Genomic DNA, 22,927 nt, shown 5'->3' on the forward strand with positions numbered 1-22,927 from the left:
ATGCTTTGGGGATCCTTTTCTTCAGCAAAGACAGTAAAGCTCTGGGGTAAACGGGAAGCTGGGTGGAGCTAAATATATGGCAGTATTTGGAGAAAATCTGCTGCAGGCTGCTAAAGCCTTCAGGCAGAAGTAGAGGTTCAACTTCCAGGAAGACGGTCCTAAACATACACCAAGCATACAGTGAGGAAAATAAGTATTTGAACACCCTTACACTTAGAAATCATGGAGGGGTCGGACATGTTCATCTTAGGTGCATGTCCACGGTGAGAGAGATAATTTGTGATTTTTTTTTATAATTTATTTGTGTGTTACTGCTGCAAATAAGTATTCGTACAGCTGGCAATCAGCAAAAATTTGGGCCCTGAAAGACCTGTTAGTCCGCCTCTAAAAGGTCCACATCCACTTATTATTCTAAATTAGAAGCACCTGTCTGAGGTCATTAACTGCATAAAGACCCCTGTCCTCCCCACATAATCAGTAAGACTAACTATTAACATGGCTGAGACCAAAGAGCTGTCCAAAGACACCAGAGACAAAATTTTAGCCCTCTACAAGGCTGGAAAAGGCTACAGAGCAATTACCAAGCAGCTTGGTGAAAAAGATCAACTGCTGGAGCAATTATTAGAAAATGGAAGAAGCTACAAATTATTGTAAATCTCCCTCGGACTGGGGCTCCATGCAAGATCTGACCTCGTGGCGTATCAATGATCCTAACAAAGGTGAGGAATCAGCCCAGAATTGCACAGCAGGAGCTGGTCAATGAGCTGAACAGAGCTGGCACCACTGCTTCCAAACTTACTGTGGGTAATACACCAAGACGTCAAAGTTTAAAGTCATGCATGGCACGGAAGGTTTCCCTGCTTAAATCTGCACAAGTCCAGCCCGTCTTAAGTTTGCCCATGACTATTTGGATGATCCAGAGGAGTCATTGGAGAAGGTTCTGTGGCCAGATGAGACCAAAATACAACTTTTTGGTCTTAATTCCACTCGCCGTGTTTGGAGGACGAGGAATGATGAATACCATCCCAAAAACATCATCCCTAATACAAAGCATGGGGGTGGAAGCATCATGCTTTGGGGGGGTGTTTCTGCACATGGGACAGGACGACTGCACTGTATTAAGGAGAGGATGACCAGGGCCATGTATTGCGAGATTTTGAGGAACAACCTCCTTCCCTCAGTTAGAGCATTGAAGATGGGTCGTGGCTGGGTCTTCCAATATGATAATTACCCAAAGAAAACAGCCAGGGTAACCAAGGAGTGGCTCTGTAAGAAGCATAGTAAGGCTGTGGCCTAGCCAGTCTCCAGACCTAAACCCTGTAGAAAATCTTTGGAGGGAGCTCAAACTCTGTGTTTCTCAGCGACAGCGCAGAAACATGGCTGGTCCGTGTGGAGGAATGGGCCAAAATCCCTGCTGTAGTTTGTGAAAACCTGGTGAAAAACTACAGGAAACCATTGACCTCTGTATTTGCAAACAAAGGCTACTGTACCAAATATTAACTTTGATTTTCACAGGTGTTCAAATACTTATTTGCAGCACTGTATGTATGTGTTGAAATACTCCAGACAAAGCTGAGATTTAAACCCAGTTGAGTAATTTGTTGAGAAGGTTTAAAATTGACATTCAAAGTTCACCACGCTAAAAAACCCATTTTGCGTAGAAAACAGGAAAAACATGAATTCCCCAGATTGATGAAGGTGGGGTTCCACTCCAACAGCATTTCAGCAGTAATTGCAGTTAAACGAACCTTAAAACCCGCTGTATCCTTGTCCTTTCACACCACAGTTGTTTTGTACTTTGTATTAGTCTATCACAAAAACATTGAATGACACTGTATATTGAAGTTTGAGGTTGCAGTGCATACAAATAAAAACATTTTTTATGAATAATTTTGCAATTATATACTACTGATTTTTTTTAAAGTTTCTGATTTAGTTTTTCCTTTAAAGTGCATTACAAATAGGGATTTCTAATCAGAAATCAGTACGTGTGAGATTGTAACTCATTCTTAGTATCTGATTTCATACACAGAGAAACAAAACAACCTTTTTTAAAGAAGTTAAACATGGGTGCTGGGGGAAGATTGTATATACAGTGAATAACAATCAATAGTCCTTCTAGGGATAATTATGACAAAACTAATCAACATAATTTTTCTTCCTGTTTATATAAGGAAAACTGTAACAGAGACTAAACTTTTTTTTTTTTTTTTTTTTGAAAATTTCCCCCATTTATTGAAACGATGCTCCATGGCAAACAAAACGACAAAGCAGCCCACCCGTCCCAACAGCCTCCCTCCTCCCCTGCCTCATCTCCAGACACTGACTCTTGATTAGTGTGTGGAGCGGCTGCAGCAGAACAAAAGGCTCATTCTGGAAGACGGACAAGGACTCGGTGCTCCCACAAGGATAAAAGACATTTTCTGGTGAAAGTGACGTGATTGTACTCTCAGCTTCTCCTCCAAACAATAACAGCTGACAGCAGTTGAGGATGTGTATGTGCACTCGGTGAGTGTGCTGCTGTTATATTGTAATCCCACCTGCATGAGCACATTTAAAGGGGGGTTTTTGGACACAACATGGATGACGGAAATATACATTCGGATGATTCAAGGACCAGCGAAGGGTCTGGATCACATTTGCACTGAACATCCAACACTGTTTCCTGTGCTGATAGTTAAATAATTAAGCCATCAATCACGGCAAATTTGAAATTGATACGAAATATATCTATCCATCCATCCATCCATCCATCCATCCATCCATAATCAGAGGTGGGTAGTAACTTTACTCAGTTACATTTACTTGAGTAACTTTTTGAACAAAATATATTTCTGGAAGTAGTTTCACTGTACCGTACTTCTTACTTTTAGTTGAGTAAATATTATGAAGAAGTTAAAATGTCTGGTTACTAAATAAAGAACATATTTGTTACAACTTAAAATGCACCAGAGAGACACACATCTACAGTTTATATTAAGGTGAGACTTCTTGTTTGTACACATGTTTTGTTGTTTTAATAGTATTTTCTATCTGCTAACCTCATTAAGCCATTTACTGGTAACAACAGTGAACAGCACATATTGTTATTGGAAGTACTTTGCACTGGCTTACTTATTGTATATACTGCTGAAACCAAGCAATACGTTAATTGCTTGGTTTCAGAAGTTTAATGTTTAGAAAAGTGTTTCTTCTGCCTGAACTTGTTGCTTTGTAATTGTTATTGTTTGTAAATGTGTTGTTAGTCGTAAAAATACCAGAATTTGTACATCACTTAATAATTTTGCACGACCTATTACATCATTTTTAAATATTAAACCAGTTGTTATAAACATTTACTCGGTACTTGAGTATCCTTCTTACCAAATACTTGTGTACTCTAATTTCTTTCTACTACTTTGACTTGAGTAAAAACCTGTTGACGTAGTGCTACTCTTACTTGAGTAAAATGTCTGGCTACTCTACCCACCTCTGTATATAATGCACTAAGATTGAAGACTTTATTTTTGCCTGTGTTGGAGTTTGTGTTCGCATCGCCTTACATGTGTTCACATTTGTAGTGACTGCAGGTCCTTCGGTCCCGTCCTGCAGCTGCGAATAGATGCTGATCTTATACTCCGTGTTGGGCTTCAGGTTGTTGAAACAGTGTCTACTGGCTCCTCCACCAACATTGGTCTCCTGCTTCTGACTACCTGCAGTCACAAGACGAGATTCAGTTAACTATCACTTCACAAAAGGGTGATCTTTCTGCAGGAAAAAAATAACTTAAAGCATCAGAGAAGCAAGCAGAAAGCCGACATCACAAACTACAAAGACACACTCATAATATAGAGTAAAGCAGCAACTTTATGGCTTATTAAAATCTGAGAGAATAAGATTTTTTGTTTTGTTTTCATCACTTGATCACAATTTGTGTTGGAAACCACATGTATATTAAGTTCAAACAGCAATGTCAAAGTCTATTGCATCGTAGCGTAAAGTCAGAAACATTGTACACTTAAGTTCATTATAGATTGGTTTCTAAGAGCACAGTTTCACATATTACATACTTAGAAAACAGAACGCTGACGGCTAGATCAATCTCATCTCATCTTCCGAAAGGGTTTACAAAAGGCAGCCAGAGAAATAAATTGAGGAAAATCAAATGATCTCAATCCTCCTTAAACTCGTTTATGTCATTAACGCTCCTCAGCGCCATCGGAGAATTTACCCTGATATACTTTACAACCCGTGTTTGATTTTTATTTCATTTTCCCAAATTTACTTTCCTCCATCTCACTTTATAACCTTCCATATCAAAATGGGATAAAAAGCACATCATTCCAGCTTCTCCTGCAGCAGAAACATCTCCAGGGTAATTACATACCAGCTGTGCTGACATAAATCCTCATTTACCTCCATTTTGTGCGTTGAAAGAACCAATACATCGGAGCACCCTGGGGAAACGCGGGGGAATATGTGGCTTTTATGTGACGTTAATGATGGCAGTGGTATTGCTGAAGGCCTAAAGGTGATGAATAACAGCCATTACTTTCCTATTTGGTGGATGACGGCTGTATTAAAAGTCAATCTCATCTTTGAGGCGGTGACTGAGAGGTGTACCTGGGAAATTGAATCAGGGACACACCATCTGTTGTTTGATGTTATTTTGGGGAGTTGGACTGTTTTAGCCCTTCCAAATGGGGAAATGGACGATTATTTCTGTTTCAGTCTGCAGAGAGTCAGGGCTAAGTAAATTGCTATAATAATTGCAGAATTGTTTATATGGAGGAACCTGAATTTGTTTTGGAGCACTGCAATAAAAGATCACATTAATCTACAATAGAAACCAAAATAAAGAGTTTTATGAAAACACTGGATGTAATTCTGAGGCATTAAGACATAATTTCCTTACAAAACTTGCTGAGCCAGATTTTAAAGCAAAAACATGCAGAAAAAACAAGCTGTATAAATAAGAGTCTCCTCAAAAGACCTTTAACGGTGCCTGTGTATACTGAGGACGAGCCCATTGATCATAAACACAATCAATGCAAACTTGTTCATTAGAAGCAGTTTTACCTCTTTCCCATTTTGGCACAGTTTAGGGAAATTGTAAATATGATAATAATATACCAGGAGCTACTTATGTTTTGGGCTTTTGAGAAACCTGATAATCTAGAACTAAAAGTGCTAAAAATTTAAATTATGTATTTAAAATGTTGCGGTTGGTTTTGCTGAAGATACCATGTCCTCCTATTTTCATGCAACAAATACATATAACACTCTGTCCATCCTTTGATCCAAAAATCTCCCTTTACTTAGCACATTTTAGGGGATCAGAGGGCACTCCCACGTCAAAAGGGATGCGCTCCTTCACAGTGGGATCCACAGGGGAAAACCACTGAATTAAGATGCCGATGGGGAATTCTGATCAGATACTGGAACTGTCTCAAATACCTTCTTTTCGGGTAGAAGACCACCAGCATATCTTACAGCCACAGATGAGAGTCAGAATATGGAGGGACCGGTAAATTGATCCAATTTACTTTTCAGGGCTCACCTCCTTCTTTAAAAAGTGCTGCAGTATACACAACACAGCAGACAAGGCCCTAAATCATGTATCGATCCTATATCAAGGCAACAAGATGCATGACCTCTTATTCCGGAAGGCGAAAACTGACATCGAACCCACAAGGAGCAAGACCCTCTTTTCCTGCTGAAAAGTCTGATCTTAGAGGAACTGAGGATTGTGGCTCTGAAGGGCCAACAGAGCTATGTTTTCTGCAAAAACCTAAGCTGGCCTCCCTAGCTTTCCCAACCAGACACCCTCCTCTTCACCACTTTCCCTAGAGGTCTTGTCCATCAATAGCACAAACAAGGGGCAGCCCTGGAGAAGTCCAGTCAGACAGGAAACAAGCTGGACTTTGTGCTGACAATACGGACACGGTTCCTGCTTTCGGTATACGAGGACTGCATGACCTGAAAAGCAGCACAGGCGGGTCTTTGGCTCCTCACAACCACTATTGAGCATTTTGCTCATGGATAAACCTTACATACACAAGCGCACTCTCCCAAACACCCGCATGTGCTTGGATCCAGGTACGTACAGATTTACTTCTATACAGAAAACCCTTATTATTATCTTTAGCTGTCACTTTATACATCACTTCTTTCACTTTATTTACATACATGTCATTACTTTATTTATTATACATGTCATATTAATTAAAACTGTAAATTTTTCAACAATGGTATCAAGGCGCTGGTTGTTTGTACCTGTAACACTTCATCGGTTTGTTTTGCTGTTCCTTTTATATCTCTCTTTGCAGGTGTAGAAGCAGACTCGGAGGATGTTATATTGCTCTCTCCCTTTCCCCTCCTCTTTCTCTTTGACCTTTTCTCCCTTTTAGAATTTTGTCTCATCTGTTACCTTCTTGTTTCAGTGTCCACTGAACATGAAATAGTCCCAGCATAAAATCGAATAAAGCTTCTTGCATGTATAAATCAAGCGGATCACTATGGCGAACGCAGTCAGGCTCCACTTGTGAAAGTAAAATCTGTTGGGCTCTTTTTGGCATTAAGACAATAATTCTCATTGCCACATTGCCAGACAGGAAACACACACACAAAAGCAGCACAGGTACGCCATATGCCCGTGTTACCTTGTATAAAGCCTCTAGTGGGATTTAGTCTGAAGCCTTCTTCAGATTCACAATGAAATCTGAGTTTGAAACAACCAAATTCTCATGACCCCCTCTGCAACTACATGAGGGTAACAATCAGGCCCACTGTACCACAGCCAGTATGAAAACCCCACTGCTCAGTTAGAGCCTTGTTCGCAACACCCCAGGGTACTTTTTACATGGGGGACTTAGAAATGTGATTACTATATAGTTGGAACACCCTGTCCTTTCCCCTTTCATAAAAAATGGGAACATCATCGAGGACTGGCCCTCAAGTGTCCTCCATACAACACTGAAGAGACATGTCAGACACAGCTCACAGCATTCTTGGATCAGAAAGTCTCATAATAAAGCTTTTGAGATATGCCCAAGCACTTGTTTGTATAACATCTCACCAAACATCTGAAACTCAGTAAAAGTACAGAGGAACATGTTTCTCCCGGCATCCTTCTCCACGTGTCTTCTCTCCTTTCCAGTGAAAGCTGGGATAATTAGTATAAACGTTTAAACTTGTTTTATAGGGGTCAGATTGTATGTTTGCACAGTGCACTCCACATTTATAGCAAACCTTGTTAAAGATGTGTAAAAAAAACAACCTGAAATGAACTGGATGTTTTACTGCAGTAACAATGTCAAACTAAAATCTAAGACCAAATCCAGCCATTAGTGGGATCTTATTTATTCAGTGGGGGGAAGATGCTACAGTAAGAAATTGTTTTTTTTTTTTTTTTTTTTTTAGGATAGGACAGCAATTTTCCCAATACATTTCAAAAGACCATCCAGAGTCTTCCCTTTAGCACACCCTCATAGGACTGTAGACGGAGAGGGCCATGAAAGAGGTTTGAGTTTGTGTCAGGTGAACTCTTTCCATTACTTTTGGCCCTATGTTTTGGGCTCTAATGATGACCCAGATTTAATTTTCTGGTGGAAGGCACCAAATTTAAATTAAAAAAAAGTCTCTGGTGTTTCAAAATGTTTGTGATTACAAGACAAACAGACCCGTGGGTCCGTCGGAACATCCTTTGTTTCATGGCAGACCCAGTAATGTCTGTTGCAGAACAACATACGGAATATTAGCAGGACTGTAGATGCCCAGGATGTGGGGCACTCAGATGTTACACTGGTTTGATGTTAAAACCAATGGATACATAAATATCCTGAAGGTCCTGGACTCCCAAGAAAAACCCTGCAAAAGAAAGATCAATGTGCTGCATGCCAAACATTACAGAAGCCCATGATGTCTGCATTGGCCATGTGCACACAGGCGCTGGACTCTTTGCAATCCTGTGCAGGGTAATGCAAATGTTCACAAAACATTTGGTTAGAGAAAAAGTGTCGCAGCGGTAAACATTTCAAAAGTAACTCCAAAGCCCAGTTCTGACAGTCATCTGCATCTGCAGGGACTCACTTGAGTAGGTTTCTCTTTGTTCCAAAATGCCCACGTCTCATACAGGGAGCTTCAGACTGGAGGATTTTTTTTTTATTGTTTCAGGGAAAGTATTTTCCATCAATAAAAAAAAGCTGATTCCAGGTGCCAATAGATGTTTAGAGGAAACCTCAGAAGAACAATTCGATTTCATTTTCTCCATCTTTAAAGCATACCACCCAGAAAAGACTCAACAAGACATAATTACTGTCAATCACGTAACCAGAACACCTCCTCGTTCGGCACTCATAATACCTCTTTTTTTTCAGCTTTGCTCCATTATACTCCACACAGGAAATGTAAATGTCACCAGAGCTGTAATCCATGAGCCCCTTTTTTTTCTGCAGAATGGCTCAGTGTTTGATTGTACAGCTAAACCTTTAAGACTGTCAGCACATCTCAAGTGGGATACAACAAAACCTCTGTCATCCAGGGCTAATTAGGAATTCAAACTCCTCCTCATGAAAGCATGCAAGTATGAATGAGCCCCTTCCCTACTGACTCAGATATTCGACGTGGGAGCTCAGTATGAAAATGTGAAGAGAATTACAGCTGGACATACAGTATGATGTATCTGCGGTAATGCACAGTTATGTATAAAAGACTTGGGCAGAGTTCTTCGACAACCTGCCAGATAATCTATAGAGATTGAGAGAGATAAAGTCACATAATACACAGAACTTTTCAGGTTTATTGTGTTTGTATACATTATCTTCTCTTTTAAAAGGTCTATTTTTATACGTATTGTCATTCAGTGCGCCATACACTTACAGTGCTGGGGGAAATGAATTGCCCCTTCACAGACATCCTCTTTTTTGCTTTCTCTGTCGCATTTAAATGTGTCATTTAATGAAACACATTTCAACATCAGACAAATATAACCTGAGTAAATACAAAAAGATGTTTTCAAGCGATCATTTAATTTATTAAGGCAAAGAGCTATCCAAACCAACATGGCTTCGTGTGATATCAAAAATGACCTGTGATTAACCACATTGTTGGAGTTCAGCCTTACTAACCACACCAAGCCTGATTACAGCCAGACCTAGAGATATGAAATCCTGTCTGACAACACAAACTAGGCTAAAAGGGTCTGAAATTGCAACACTTCCACCCTGAGCTAAAGAATTTCAATATTTTGAGAAAAAGTAAGTCACTCATAACTGTTTGGCTCCTTTGAACTACAATGAGAGCCACTGTCTAGAAATGCAGAAAACATGGAACAAATGGAGAACTCTCCTTCCCAGCAGTGGCTGGTCAAACAAAACTACTCTAAGAACGCAACTCACCCAGCACATTACATGAGAAGCAGGAAAAAAATCACTGCATGCTTTTATCCCGGCATGATAAAACAAAAAATAATCAGACTTAGAAAAAATGACAACAACATAAGATTTCTAAGACAAAACCCACTGCTGATCAAAAAGGAAGCAAAAACTCATTTCACACAAAGGGGCAATTACTGAATTGTTCTCGATACGTTTTTCCCTTAATAATTCAAATCATTTGAACACAATTTGTTTTTACGCAGATTTTTTTTGATACTAAAGTTTGTTAGATTTTATGAAACATTTAAAAGTGGGACTAATAAGCAAGAATAGAAAGAAAAATCTGTAAGTGAGCAAATAATTTTTTCATGGTCACCGTTTTGACAACCCTAGTAAAGGAGTTTAAAAACAGAAACATAAGGCTTTGCTTCATTAGCGTAACCTCAAAGTAAACCAGATTGTGTTTACTTTTCTAACAACCCTCAAGTTGCAAGAGAAATCTGAAATCTCATTCAGTCTGGTCATAATTTTAGTTGCTTTCAAATATTAAAATTATTTATCTCACTACATAGATGGGAATAATTAACATTTTAAGTATGATTTATCTGGTCGCATAAAAACATTTAATATAGGTCTTGCATTTTTTTTTAAATAAGCTTATTTTTGAAGGGGTTTAAAACTTTGTTGCATTCACTGACTCGCTGTCCCTTTATTCACAATGAGAGGGAGTGCTTTTGTTCCATTTCTGTATTTATGTGATACCCAAAATAAAACTATGAGCATACCATTCAGCAAATGACATCTTCATTAAAGATAATAAAGGGAGAATAAGACTATACATTAGAAGTGAAATTATCCGAAAGGAGGCACTTTTATCCCCTATAGGTGCATTTTAGTCGCCGAGAAAACTGATGCTACATCTGAGTCACAAGATTTTCCAGAACTCTACGCAAGGGACAATAACAGCACGTAACCCAACTAAATATCTTGAACTTCAGTTGTAAACAGATGTTTTTCTGAATTTTTACCACTTCTGTTTTGTCAGTACCCATTAGTTATAAAGTTAAGGGTGTGGACATTTTCAGAAATAGTGGTACTCACCAGTCACAGATTGAATAACCAGTCTGTAGGTACTGGCGTGCCGCTGAGGTGTCCACTGAGCACACACACCATTCATCCGCACTTGATATGTAGTCAAACCGGTAACTCCAAGGTACACTGTTGGAAAGACAGAGAATATACACAGAAAAATATGTAAATTTCCCATTGAAAACATTAGGTTTCATATCTTTCATTGAGCCTGCGCCCCCCAACAAAATTGTCCTGTAACAGTAAATTGTGGCAGGTGTTGCTCAGCTCCTCTGACTTTGTGGAAATGTTCACATGTGATTCTAAATTATACACAGAAATAAATGAGAGACGTAAAATGTTTTTGGCCCGCTAAACACGTTCAATGGAGATCCATGGGCATTCTTCTCTCCACGCTGCTATAATAAAGTCACATAAAGACACACAGAGCTCACATCAGAGAAACCACATGCAACCATGATTCCAGATGACGGACTTAAAGTGTACAGCTGGTCGGTTTCAAAGACACCAGACTGCATTTCCATGGAGTTATTCGCAGACATATGGAGAAATATAGCTACACTCAGTTTGCTAAAAAAGAGCAGTTTTTTTATATATATACACAAACAATCCTATACAAACCCACACAGTCTATTTATGCCAATGGCTGGAATGTGCTTTCAGATTTGGCTTTAGGAAACATTACTTCTTTAGGGTAGAGACACGTAAGAAGTAACATTTATTAAGTTGGTAATTGACTTTAAAATCTTAGTTTATTTTATATTGCTTTAAAACGAAACAGAACAGATTAAATTAGGTATTCACATTATAAATTCTTATTGCTTTTCTGGATAATATATGCTGCGCTTAAAAAATACTCATGCTACTTTAGCTTTTTCACTTCTTGTTACAACAGCCAAAAAGGGCATTGCATTTTGTTGGTAACCAACAGAAAGCAGTGACTAAAATTACATAGGAAAAGGAACATGTTAAGAGTTTTAAATTCTTATTATTTTTGCAAAATCGCTCAAGCTCAACCAGGCTGGGCAGAGAGAGATGCTGTAGACATAAATTTTCAAATTAGAATTAGATTCAGGGTTGGAATATGGCAGAGTTGCTCATGAAACAGCTGACCAGTTTCAATGTACACACTAAAGAAGAGCGTTCCAGCAGCATTACGCTGTAGACACCATGTTTCATAGTGGCTACAGTGTGTTCAGAGGGATTGTTTGGTCTCCCACCTGAGCAGCATATATATGCAGCTCCTCCAGAGTTGCCATGGGCTGCTTTGTTGCTTCTCTGGTTGATTTTCTCCTTACCCTGTCACTCAGTGTAGATGGATGGCTGTGTCTTGGCTGCTCCACACTCTTCCTAGTTTCTGATGACGGACTGAGCAGAGCTCTGTGCTACGTTTAAAGCTCGGGGTATTTTGTTGTACCCTTTAAACTTCTCCACATTTGTATCTCTGACCTGCATTCTGTGTTTCATGGTTGTCCTGTTTGTTCATCAATGTTCTCAAACAAACCTTTGAGAGCTCCACGAACACCTGAGAATAACTAGATTTACTAACTTCATTTAAGGTGGACTTCGTACAAATTCAATTAGGCGGCTGTAAAGTGACAGCAGCTCCTGAAGTCCAAGGTTGTATGAAATATTCTAAAAGAGCCTAGATTACAATTTATTTTAAAGAGCATACGAACAACCCAGGCATTTTGTTTTATCAAATATTGTTTTTTGATCCATTTTCTGACTGTATGAGAAATTGTGGTATTTTTTTGAAATCCCATGCTTATTTATAGCAAATAATCTATGATAAGTTTTTGCTCTTCTTATTAATTTTATGAGTGTAATTTCTGAAAAGTGCACATTCATAAAGAGGCATATTTTTTTTCAAACATACTGCAACGACATCAAATGCACAGTTAATAGGTCTTAAAAGAAAACCTTGAGCAAAACGTTCCTCTCTCCACGCATTTCTTCGGAAAAAGTCAGATACTTGTGATTGTGTGACATTGACGCATCAGCCCGCTCATCTCCTCTGGCCCACCGGTTTCATTAACATGCTGCTGAGCAGCATCACAGACGCTGTATTCCCCTTCTGGGATATCTATAGCCTAATCATGATTCCTTCTTTTCATATAAACCCATCTTTCTTTCTTTTTCAGTTTATTCTCCTCTGTCTCCTTTGTCTTGCAAAATCTGTCCTTTGTTTAACCGCCTCGTGCATATTCAATGTCACGCAGTTGGCGAAAATTCCACCAAAGCATGCATGCTATATTTAAGAGGTACATGTTTCTGCATTTAGCTGCCACTCACCCAGCAAACAGGGTAATGAAAACGGATGATGGGGTCGGGTTTAACTGTCTGGCCCAAGGACACCCATAAAAGGGCACGCTTCCTGTTGGTAGCTTTGACTTTCACAAAGATCAATGTGGTGACATCTGAGGTTCAAAAGGAGCTGAACGTGAGTGGACCAGACTGCTGGGAAGAGCTCGATTATGATGCAGGAGACGGACATGAAGGTTTCGACTCAAATGAATTTTGCTCAACAGGAAATAAATGGTTAAATAATTCAGGACAGGTCCTCAAAAGAGCTTTGGGAAAGCTCTGCATCACCCATCAGATAACTTTTATTCATCACATCTTTAGCTCATTTAACGACTGCCCTTAGATGTAGATAATTAGCTACTCCCATGACTAATTAAAGGACTAATTAAAGAGGACTGTTCTGTTCAGTTGTATTGAAAAAAGAACCATTTGATAAAAAACAACTGATATAAATGATGAACCTGAAAATCATTTAGGGGAGAACACTATGAAAGCAGAGAAAAATTATCAGGCGAGAGTTTTCTTTTGACTTTCCCTTTTAATGATTCGTCATTTATATTATTATTCATGCCAATTTTAATATATTATTTCCATTTTCTTAAACTGTTTGAACAGAATTACAGCTGTTTTTCCTAAGCTGTTGTGTGTAGGGTCCTCTGGGGGCAGTCTGTACAGGTCGGGTATGAGTGTATGTATGCGCTACATAAGTCCGACGCGTTTGGCTCCAGTCACCCCATTTGAGACACAATTTAAGAAGAAACATGACTGATAAAGTATGTGATTTACTGGGCCGGGTTATTGAACGTTTTTCAACGTTCTCAAAGGGATGAAGTATGAAAGCGCTTCGAACAAAGTGATATTTAGTGGGGGATTGTGATGCGTTGTGATGTCGTCTACGTCGGCAGCACAAGGACAAGACACGATGAGCAGTTGAAGAGACGACAGGCAGGTGCTATTGTTGATGCCACAGTAAGGACAAAGCCAGGGTTTGTTTTCTGAGCTGCTGAGCGATGACTATTAAGTTAGACATTTGGTTTTTCTACCACATTTTACCCTGAATAAAAGACCATTCAAATGTTTAGAGCATGTTAATGTGAAGACTTTGTGCATTAAAAGCGAATCCATTTTACTTCACCCTGCTTCAATCACAGATAATTGTATGGATTATGTAAATATCCAAGTGAATTAAATTGAAATTAGACCAGCTCATGAATTAAAGATGGTTAAAGATGGTTAAGTTATTTGCAGTTTACAAGCTTTAGTTTAAGAGTGGGCACACTTGTTGCAGGTTTTATTTTTCATTTTTATGTCTTAGGCTGCGTTCCCACGGCAGGCCTAAATGCTCAATTCAGATTATCTGAAATTTGATCTTTTTTTGTCAGGTTGTTCACATTACGTTTTAATGTGACTCCATTGTGAACACCAGACTGATCCGCATGCACAAAAAAAAAAAAAAACAATAACTTCATGCCCAGCATGCTTTGGTCCAGCAAAAGAGGAACAAAAAAAAAAACCACCTTGGATGGTCCCTACATCGTGGTTGGATAGACCATCTCAAAAGATCCGACCCGAGTCAGATTCAGGACCACATATGGAAGATGTTCAAATGTGACTTGAAATAAATCAGATATCAGTCAGAGCTGAGCGTTCCCACTTGTTCTAACAAGCCTGAGCTGGTTTCTTGACCCCTAAAAATGGGATGTGGGCCACATTTGCCTGCAGTAGGAATGAGGCCATCTTTGATTACTTTTCAATTGAATTAAAAAAAAGGACATTTGATACATTAAAACTTATGAAAAGATTTATCAGAACCTTATATTTTCATCACAAAAGCTTGGGTGTAACGACTTTTCAGAGACACTGGAAATGCACAAACATTTCATCTGTAGTTAGACAACAAAAGCAATGAGGCGTGCAATCAAAAATATACACACCTGTCTACCCATTCTAAGATATCTGTGCAAAAAAGAAAAACGCCAAATAGAAGCTTTGAAGTTAAATCAAAGTAAAGCGAGCTGAACTTACAAGTCTTGGCCCTTCCCGTTATAGCCTCGCTGGACCCTGTGGTGTAGGATGCGATGACCTTGACGCTGTACTCTGTCCCACTCAAGAGGTTGAGGATCAGCATGGTGTTCACATCCTCTCCAACAAAGGTCTCCAAAGCTGGCCCCGGGGCTGCAGAGGAGCAGAGTAATTCAAAAGGAGAGTCAGGGAGCAGCTAATGGCCAGTTAGGTGAAAGGGCTCAGAGGAGTATGCTCAGAGGTGATCATTAGCTCCGTGGGGTAGCTAGAAGGAAAGACTAACTCGTGAGTTTGACTGTATAAATATTAGAAAAACACTGACCAATTTGTTTATTACTGCTATTATTATTTTTTTGGTTCCTAATTGGGTTAAACATACAGTTTATGCATGAAGTTCTCAGACCACAGGAGAACTAGTGCTGTTCATTCTGTATTCTGCATGTAGTTCTTCATTGAAAAACCCAACTCAGTTCAAACGAGCCTCTAATGATTTGGGCTCATCATGCACTTGATAGTGTCTAATGTAGCCTTAAGGTATTAGCTGCAGGGGAAGATGCTTGAGGGCAGTAGATTAAGGCTGCAGAAATCTGCTTAGCTCACTCATTTCTCCCTTCCCTCTTTAAAACCCACTGCTAGAGGAGGCTGATCACAGAGAAAGTCAGGCTATAAGGTACACCTATTATGTCTTTATAAACTTTAATTCAAATGCAAGTATACTTTATTGATCCCAAAGGGAAATTAAATATGCATATTTTGAATTTAACCACAATATACAATTTCTTTTGCAGATGTCCGTGCGTCGTCATCACACCATTTACACATTCCCATTCTTAAAAGATGAATTTAGGTTGATAAAGGTCTCTGATAAATGTTGAATTACCCTTGAATAACAGAGAGGATTTCCAGAAAGGTGACGGCTTAGTTTGTGTTTATGTGTGTCAATTACCAGTAAGAGGCTGGTAGACGACTCTGTACCCCATGGTGGGTGATGGAGGAACATCCCAGCTGATCCTGAAGCGGTTGTACCATTCTTCTGAGACTCGCAGGTTCTTAGGAGCTGAAAGGGGAACTGAGGAGCAGAAAAATTGTCATTTTTATTGTCAGCATGTCTTACCATAGTGATTATTTTCTCAGACAGACACAAAAAAGATCAAAATGTTGTACAAAAAAACCACACAAAAAAACATCCACATGCCTTATAAAGCCCTTTAAAACGATAAGACGATGAGAAAGCATCAGCTTCTGGATTTTTTTTAATACTAAGGATTTCCCTGTGAACTACAGTTTAAGTAAAGTGACATTTGGATCATAACAATAATGGATTAAGGTCAGATGAACTTGGAAAAGAAGAAAATGGACAATGTTAAGAGAAGAATTCTGACCAATAAGTACATTTTATAAATTAATTCACATAAACGCAATTCCTGGCAAATCTTTTTTTTTTATTATTTCAGAGTTATCAGATAGATGAAAAAGAAAAGTAGGAAGAAACTGAGAAGAGAGAAACCAAGCCTGCAGATTGACAACAAACTACTACACAGCGTGGATCTTCTTACCCATTAAATAAATCTACCTGTCAAAAAGATATTCAAACTAGAGTTATTATAAGAATGGTAACTGGAAAGTGTAATGCTTTTAGACATTAAAGCAGAATTGTATCATTAGTTATTATTAGTGGTAATTTTTTTTAAAAATCAAGTACTCTCTTCCTTAGAATGATGTGTGACTGATTAGGAAATTTGTTCACGTACATTTATAACCTAATTTTCAAGAAGATCCCCTAGTTTACCGTGAAATTGAGGCCTTGCGGGTTTAAATCCCTGAGCGAATCTGTCAGCTGCTCAGCCGCACATTGAAAAACCTCCAAACACTTCCTCCACGTTCCATCGTTGCTCTGTGAGCAGGCGTCTTACAAATCGAAATCCCTAAATTTCACCAGCTCCTCTGCCTCCTCTTTCCTCCTCTGCAGTTGTTCGGTATTAAAAATCCAATCATAGTTTTTTTTTTTTGCACTGTACAACTTCATCGGTATCTGCCGCAAACTCGTGTTTAAATCCTCGTGTTATAACCTGCTCTTGTGTTATGTTATCTATCCTCCACTGCCCTTCCTGGACCTGAGGAAATACCCATCATTCTCTGTGCACCATCCCTCCCACGATCTGCCCTCTAACAATGAGAAACCCTCTTGGCACAGAAGCTTTTCTAGTGACTTAACAACCATTTTAAAGAGGTTTGGGTGATAAGCTTCAATAGTGCATGGGTAAAATTCAGATTTTAAATTGTGTAATAAAGCCTGTTTCATAGTTATTATTTTTCTGCTTCATAACTCTAGTGTACCAGAAATCAAATTGGGAACAATAAATTAAAATGTGATTTTTTTAAAATTGAATTATTTTTTTAAATCTTTGAAAATTTCTTGAGTATGTATACAAATGTTGATATATAGATAATAAAAAGCAACATTTTTTGACTTATCAACATTTTCTTTAAATTCTTGCTACATTTGTTTGTTATTCTTTAACTCTAATTGCAGGTTCGCATCTCCATTAATAAATAAGTAAGCCAGGTGGAATTTAATTCTTTTTACATAATCTGGCTTTTGAGAATGAATAAACTAAATATACCATGATAAAAAACAAAAAAGGTTTCAACTTCTTCCTCATTGAGCCAAACACAGACTTGATGAGGAAAACATAAATCCTGCTTGTTGTTTCAGCGTATGAGTCCCGCTCTGTTCAGGTAATGGGCACCCATCATATTGCTGATACAAACAAGAGGTTTAATTAACATAATCCAAGTACAAGGTCAATAAGCTAAATGAATATGACGAATTATGATGAACTTGCAAACAGACCCCAGGCCAGGATTTGAACCCAGGACCTTTGTTCTAGTGGGGCAAGCTGGTGCCATGAACTGCGTGCAGCTCATGATTAATCATTGAAAATGTAATATAGTGTAAGTTTCTGTAAGGAACAAGTGAAACAACCAGCTTTCAGAAATCTGCATGCTTTTAAATCAATACTTTGTTGAGCGACCTGTTGAGTCACATGTAGCCTTCAGTCATCTTTGGTACGAGTCTCACATCCTGACTTGAGAATATTTGCCCAGTCTACTGAACAAAAGTTATCCAAGTCAGTCAGATTGTGAAGATAGCTCTTTACCACAGCTCTAGTCAGCAAAGCCCACAGATTTTATAACTCATTTAGTTGTGGACTCTGGCAAAGCCTTTACAAAATTAAAATTTTCCTGGAATTCTGTTGTATATTTTATCAATGATGCCATCTGCGTGAACTCGCTGTGAAAGTGAAAAATCAAATCTCTCTCAATTTCCAGCTCAATACCTGAAGCTTTTGGGTTAAAACTGACTGAAGAAGCTGAAGAACTAAAGCCCCAGGTCTTGATGGTGGCACCGCTATGTTTCACTGAAGTCATTGTGTTTTGCTAGTGTTCAACGTTGATTTTTTGACTTTAGTAACTTTATCTCTGGAATTGCTCTTTTTCATTTATCTTCTCTCTTTTTTAAAGGTATTTTGGCACTAGTGGCCTTTATTCATCATTAGTAGCAGAACAGGAGGCCAATGAGCAGAGAGAGAAGGGGAAGACACAGGGTAAATGGGCCTGGGGCAGGGAATCGAACCCAGGAAAGCTGTGTGACCAAATAATAAGCCCGCTCTATCAAAACATTACTACTATTGGATGCATCACTAGTTTTGTAAGGTTGCTTTGCGTTGCATGACTAATTGACTATTTAAAAAAAAATGTTCAAGAGATTTAAGAAGCACAGGGGCAAGTAAGTTTCATATAAAGAAATGTTCTTTATATGAAAAAAAACTCACTTATACCTCATGTCTTATATAAAAATGCAGTTTTTACATAATTTGCCACAAAGGATAGGACTGAAAAGCCTGAGAATCCTTGGCTCAGTTTGCAAAAACTTTTATGTCACTAGTGAAGTGATACAGTATGTATCTTTTTTCCGCCTCTTTCTTTCGTGACTGGAATACCTGTCCTTCACTGTGAATAACCTCAGAACTTCTTCAACTAATCATCCCATTCCACAGTGGATCAGAAGCCCAGATTAGTCTGCCTCAGCTGTCATATTATCTATCGTCGGTGTGGTTCTAAATACCCAATCACCCCCTCTGCATTCCCTGTCATGCCTCCCTCAGTGTCAACCCCACCCCTCGCCCATTCAAATCCCCAGATTACACCGGCTACCCTTGTCCCATCATCTGTCTTCACTTTAAAAAAAAAAAAAAAAAAAAAAAAAGAAACCTCATGGACCCCCCTCTCTGCATTCTCTGCCATTTTTCCTCAGGCAATCATCTCATCCCTCACTGGCTAACAGGAACCATTCATCATCGCAGAGTGTCGGAGACCCGTCATTTTGAAATCGGGAGAACGTCGTTAACGCCTGCTAATGTGTGTAATGCGGTGCTCAGGGAGACACCATGGGACGGAGGCTAAAGACAAATGACTGGAATTTGGGGTTACTTTCTCGCTGAAAGTCAAGTGTTTGCTCTGCGATGCACGCCGCGGCGGAGAGAGCATTAGCATTTTGAATATTTAAAGCAGAAAGTCGCATTTTAAAATGGGAGATAGAAAACATCTCACATTTATCTTCAGCTCAACAGAAAATTATTAATATAGTAATTTTATCTACAGCGACCGGCTGCTAGTGTACCTTTTTTTACTCTCTTGAAATTGTTTTGAGAGAAATGAGCTAATACACTCCTGAACATTTTGACTTTTTTTTATTTTTTTCTCTCCCATTGTTCTTACTTTTAGGTGACAGTTTGTAAATTAATGGTTGTCTTAAATGGTTTCTGCATGCATTTAGGCTACATGACAGAGATAATTACTGTAAGCCTAATTAGATTTTGTCTTAAAAAAGAAAAAACACTGTGCAGCAAAGAAGGCATTTAGTAAACAAGTACTTTTTTCTTGTTGTATGCAGTTTTAAAAAAAGAGACATTTAGTTTGTTTAAGAGAAAACTCTCAGTATAAAAGTCACATCAAATGATCTCAGTTATAGTTTCTTCTTTAGAGTTCAGCGCAGATACTCAAATTACAAAAGTAAGAAATAGTGAACACTAACTGTGTCAGATTATTAGTTAATGTGTTGATCTTCTCATTAAAGCTTCGACTAGTTTGCCTCCAACACATTATTGCTCTTGTCACATAAACTGTGTGCTCTCATGCAACAAGTTTGTAAAATGCGAACTCGTTCCAAACAGATAGCTAGTTTGCAACTTCAGGAAATGTTAAACGTTTCGCTTCATGCCAACACATTTGTAGAGGGAATGTTGAACTAAAGCTTTGCAGTCCAGGGAGGGATCGTTGGGAGGCAGCGGTCTCATGGCAGATGCATATAGCTCAGCTTTTAGTGATATAGATGCCTTTTTGACCACCCTATTCCTGGCAGCGTTCTGGTAACTTGTGGTTATGGTAACAATAGCTGCAAGTAAATCCATTGTTTAGGTACTTATTTGTATGCAGTGAGCTGTATTTACTGGCTTATAGTTAATCTAAATTTCTTAATTTGTTTCTGCTTCAATAGTCACACACAAATGAACTTGTCCCTGCTAAGCTCAGATATGCACTTGTTGAACTGTCCGCTGTGCTGCACCTTTAATGAGGCAAAGCTTAACTTTTGTATTAAACATGGACTCAAACTGAAAGAGGATTTTGCCTGCAAGCGTTGGAATATTTTAAATATGTTGTTAGCAGCAGAGGAATCAAGGTGAATATGACTAAAGACGGAATTTGAAGACATGTTTAGTCATTGTCCTCCTTTAATCAAAAGCCTAAAGTGATGGAAAACCGTTTCCAATGTCGCTGAGCGCTGACCGACCACCACAGGCGAAACTTTGGCTCTTAAAATGTTCAACAGCACTGCGGAGAGCGGACCAGGCATGATTTTAGATTTCAAGAATAAAGACTTACATTCACATTCTTTGTGATCAGTAATAATTTATCAGTGCAATGCATCCCACATCCTTGACCACATTCTTAACCCAAAAAGAACATTGCACCTTAAAAGCAAATTTTTATTCATTAAATTATATTTTTACCTTTATATCTATAGCAGTGGAGTTGATAAAACAGACATTATGATATACGTAATCAGAGCTCTATAATTCAAGTTATCCTCCAACTCTTTGAAACACAAATATCCAGTGATGATTACATTACCTATTCTATAGCGTAAAAGAGGATGTTCCCAATATTTCATGCAAAGCACCATGAGATGTAGGAATAAACTGAACATATTGTATATATAAAAAACTGAAGCCTCAGATGCTGTTGATTTGTTGGTGTTCTCAGTTCTTTAGTAACATAAAAAAAACGTTTAAAATTATAATTGTAGTGATTTCATCCAAACTTTAAAATTTGTTTCATGTCAGCATCCATGTAACATTCCTTAACATTTACTATGATGCAGGTACTATCATGCATCTCAAATCATTAAGAGTTTTCATCAAGCAATTTTTATATTTTTATTATATATATATATATATATATATATATATATATATATATATATATATATATATATATATATATATATATATATATATATATATATATATATATATATATATATCTATCAACAGGAACATTTTTTTTCCTCTGAATTCACCTCTTTTTAATGACTTTTTAGAATCTAATGTGCATCTCTCTGAAATTAATAAGGTAAATTCAGATTTTTGTTTTGTTTTAGGTTTTTTATGTTGTTAGTCCTCTCACTTTTTGCTTGATATTAATTTGTTTTCAAATATGAATAAAATGGACACAAACCAGCAGTCAGCTGATGAATGACAAATACCCATTCCTATTTCTGTTTATGGTTCTCAGATTTTAAACGCTCCACTAACTTCAACATCTATCAAAAGGTATTTCTTTTGTCTTTCACAGGAATCCTCTGAACATTTGGACAGTGACTGCTGAACATAGAGTGGTCAGACTGACACAGAACAAAACTATGCAGTTGTTAAAAGGTGTAAAGCTGAAGCAAAGTGTGTGAAGACAATCGTTATGATTAATAGTAAGAAGAATCCAAAGCGAAACTCCTTGTCTGCACACACACACTTGGCAAATAAAGTTGATTCTGACAATAGTTTTGTTCCAACAAAAACAAGATATGATTGATTTTCATCACCGAGCAGATTAGAATACGGAGATTTATGATGTGTGACTTACGTGTCCGTCCCATCTGTGAAGATACTGGGCCATCTCCCTCATTATAAACAGGAATGATGCTGACTTTGTACTCTGTGTCTGAAAGGAGAGGCTGCAGAACCAGGCTCGTTTGACCCGAGGGCACCGTCCTCTGTAAGCAGGAAGAAAAAAAAAAAGGACTAAAATCTAACTAAAAGCTGCAAACACATTTTATTTTTTCTCATTTGTAACAGAAAAACTCTAGGATGCGTCTAGTAAGAACAAAACGGTAAAAGAATCCTGGAAGCTAAAAAATAAAAAAAAGGAAAAGAAAAGAAAAGAAAGAAAAACAAAAACTGCATTTGTCTTTTAATGGAGTTCAGCTTGTCAGAGTTGCTACTGTACACTTTTAGATTTTGGGGGCTGCAAAGGTTAATTGTGTCTAGGTTTGTTCTCCTCAGTGAAGCTGACCTTTTGTTAAAGCTGATCTAAAAATGACACATTTGTCCCGCTCAAATGTTTTCCCTGTGCTGCAGGCGAGCTACCCCGCATGATTCTTTCATTTCTGCTTCAAACTCTTTCCTTCTTTGGTTTGAAATTCAAATATTCAACACTTTATTCTATGGCACACTGGTTTTCCATCACATCTGTTGGTCTTCAATGACATGTTTCCTATGGGTATTTATTTCTGCACCTTACTCTCCATCTTTGATTTATCAACCTAGATAAAATGTAATCTTAAGTATTATTGTCTTTTTTTATTAAACATCAAACCCATGTCATATTTGGAATGCGTTTCTCATTTTGAAAAAGAAATTGTGGGGGAAAAAAGAAAATGATCATACTTTGAAAATGTCAAAATGATATGAATACATTTGCAACTATGAAAAAACACATATTTCTCATTATTTGGAAAAAAAATATTCTTTAAATATCAAGGAAATACATTTGTTGTTTTGTTAGAAAGAGAAATTCATCCCTATACAACAACA

General features: G+C 38.1%; 1 protein-coding gene across 4 annotated transcripts in view; it reads right to left on the reverse strand.

Moving 5' to 3' along the window:
• The window catches only part of LOC105921420 (collagen alpha-1(XIV) chain-like), a 443,569-nt gene that overhangs the window by 278,521 nt on the left and 142,121 nt on the right, over window positions 1–22,927 (reverse strand). For all 4 annotated transcript variants that reach the window (XM_036145490.1, XM_036145487.1, XM_036145488.1 and 1 more), the window contains exons 20-21: window positions 10,458–10,574; window positions 3,543–3,692 (exon numbers count right to left, since the gene is read on the reverse strand). In XM_036145490.1, the coding sequence (XP_036001383.1) occupies window positions 3,543–3,692; window positions 10,458–10,574 (267 nt within the window). The remainder of the gene's footprint in view (window positions 1–3,542; window positions 3,693–10,457; window positions 10,575–22,927) is intronic.

This window comes from Fundulus heteroclitus, chromosome 13 (genome assembly GCF_011125445.2).
Source record: "Fundulus heteroclitus isolate FHET01 chromosome 13, MU-UCD_Fhet_4.1, whole genome shotgun sequence".
Lineage (NCBI taxonomy): Eukaryota > Metazoa > Chordata > Actinopteri > Cyprinodontiformes > Fundulidae > Fundulus > Fundulus heteroclitus.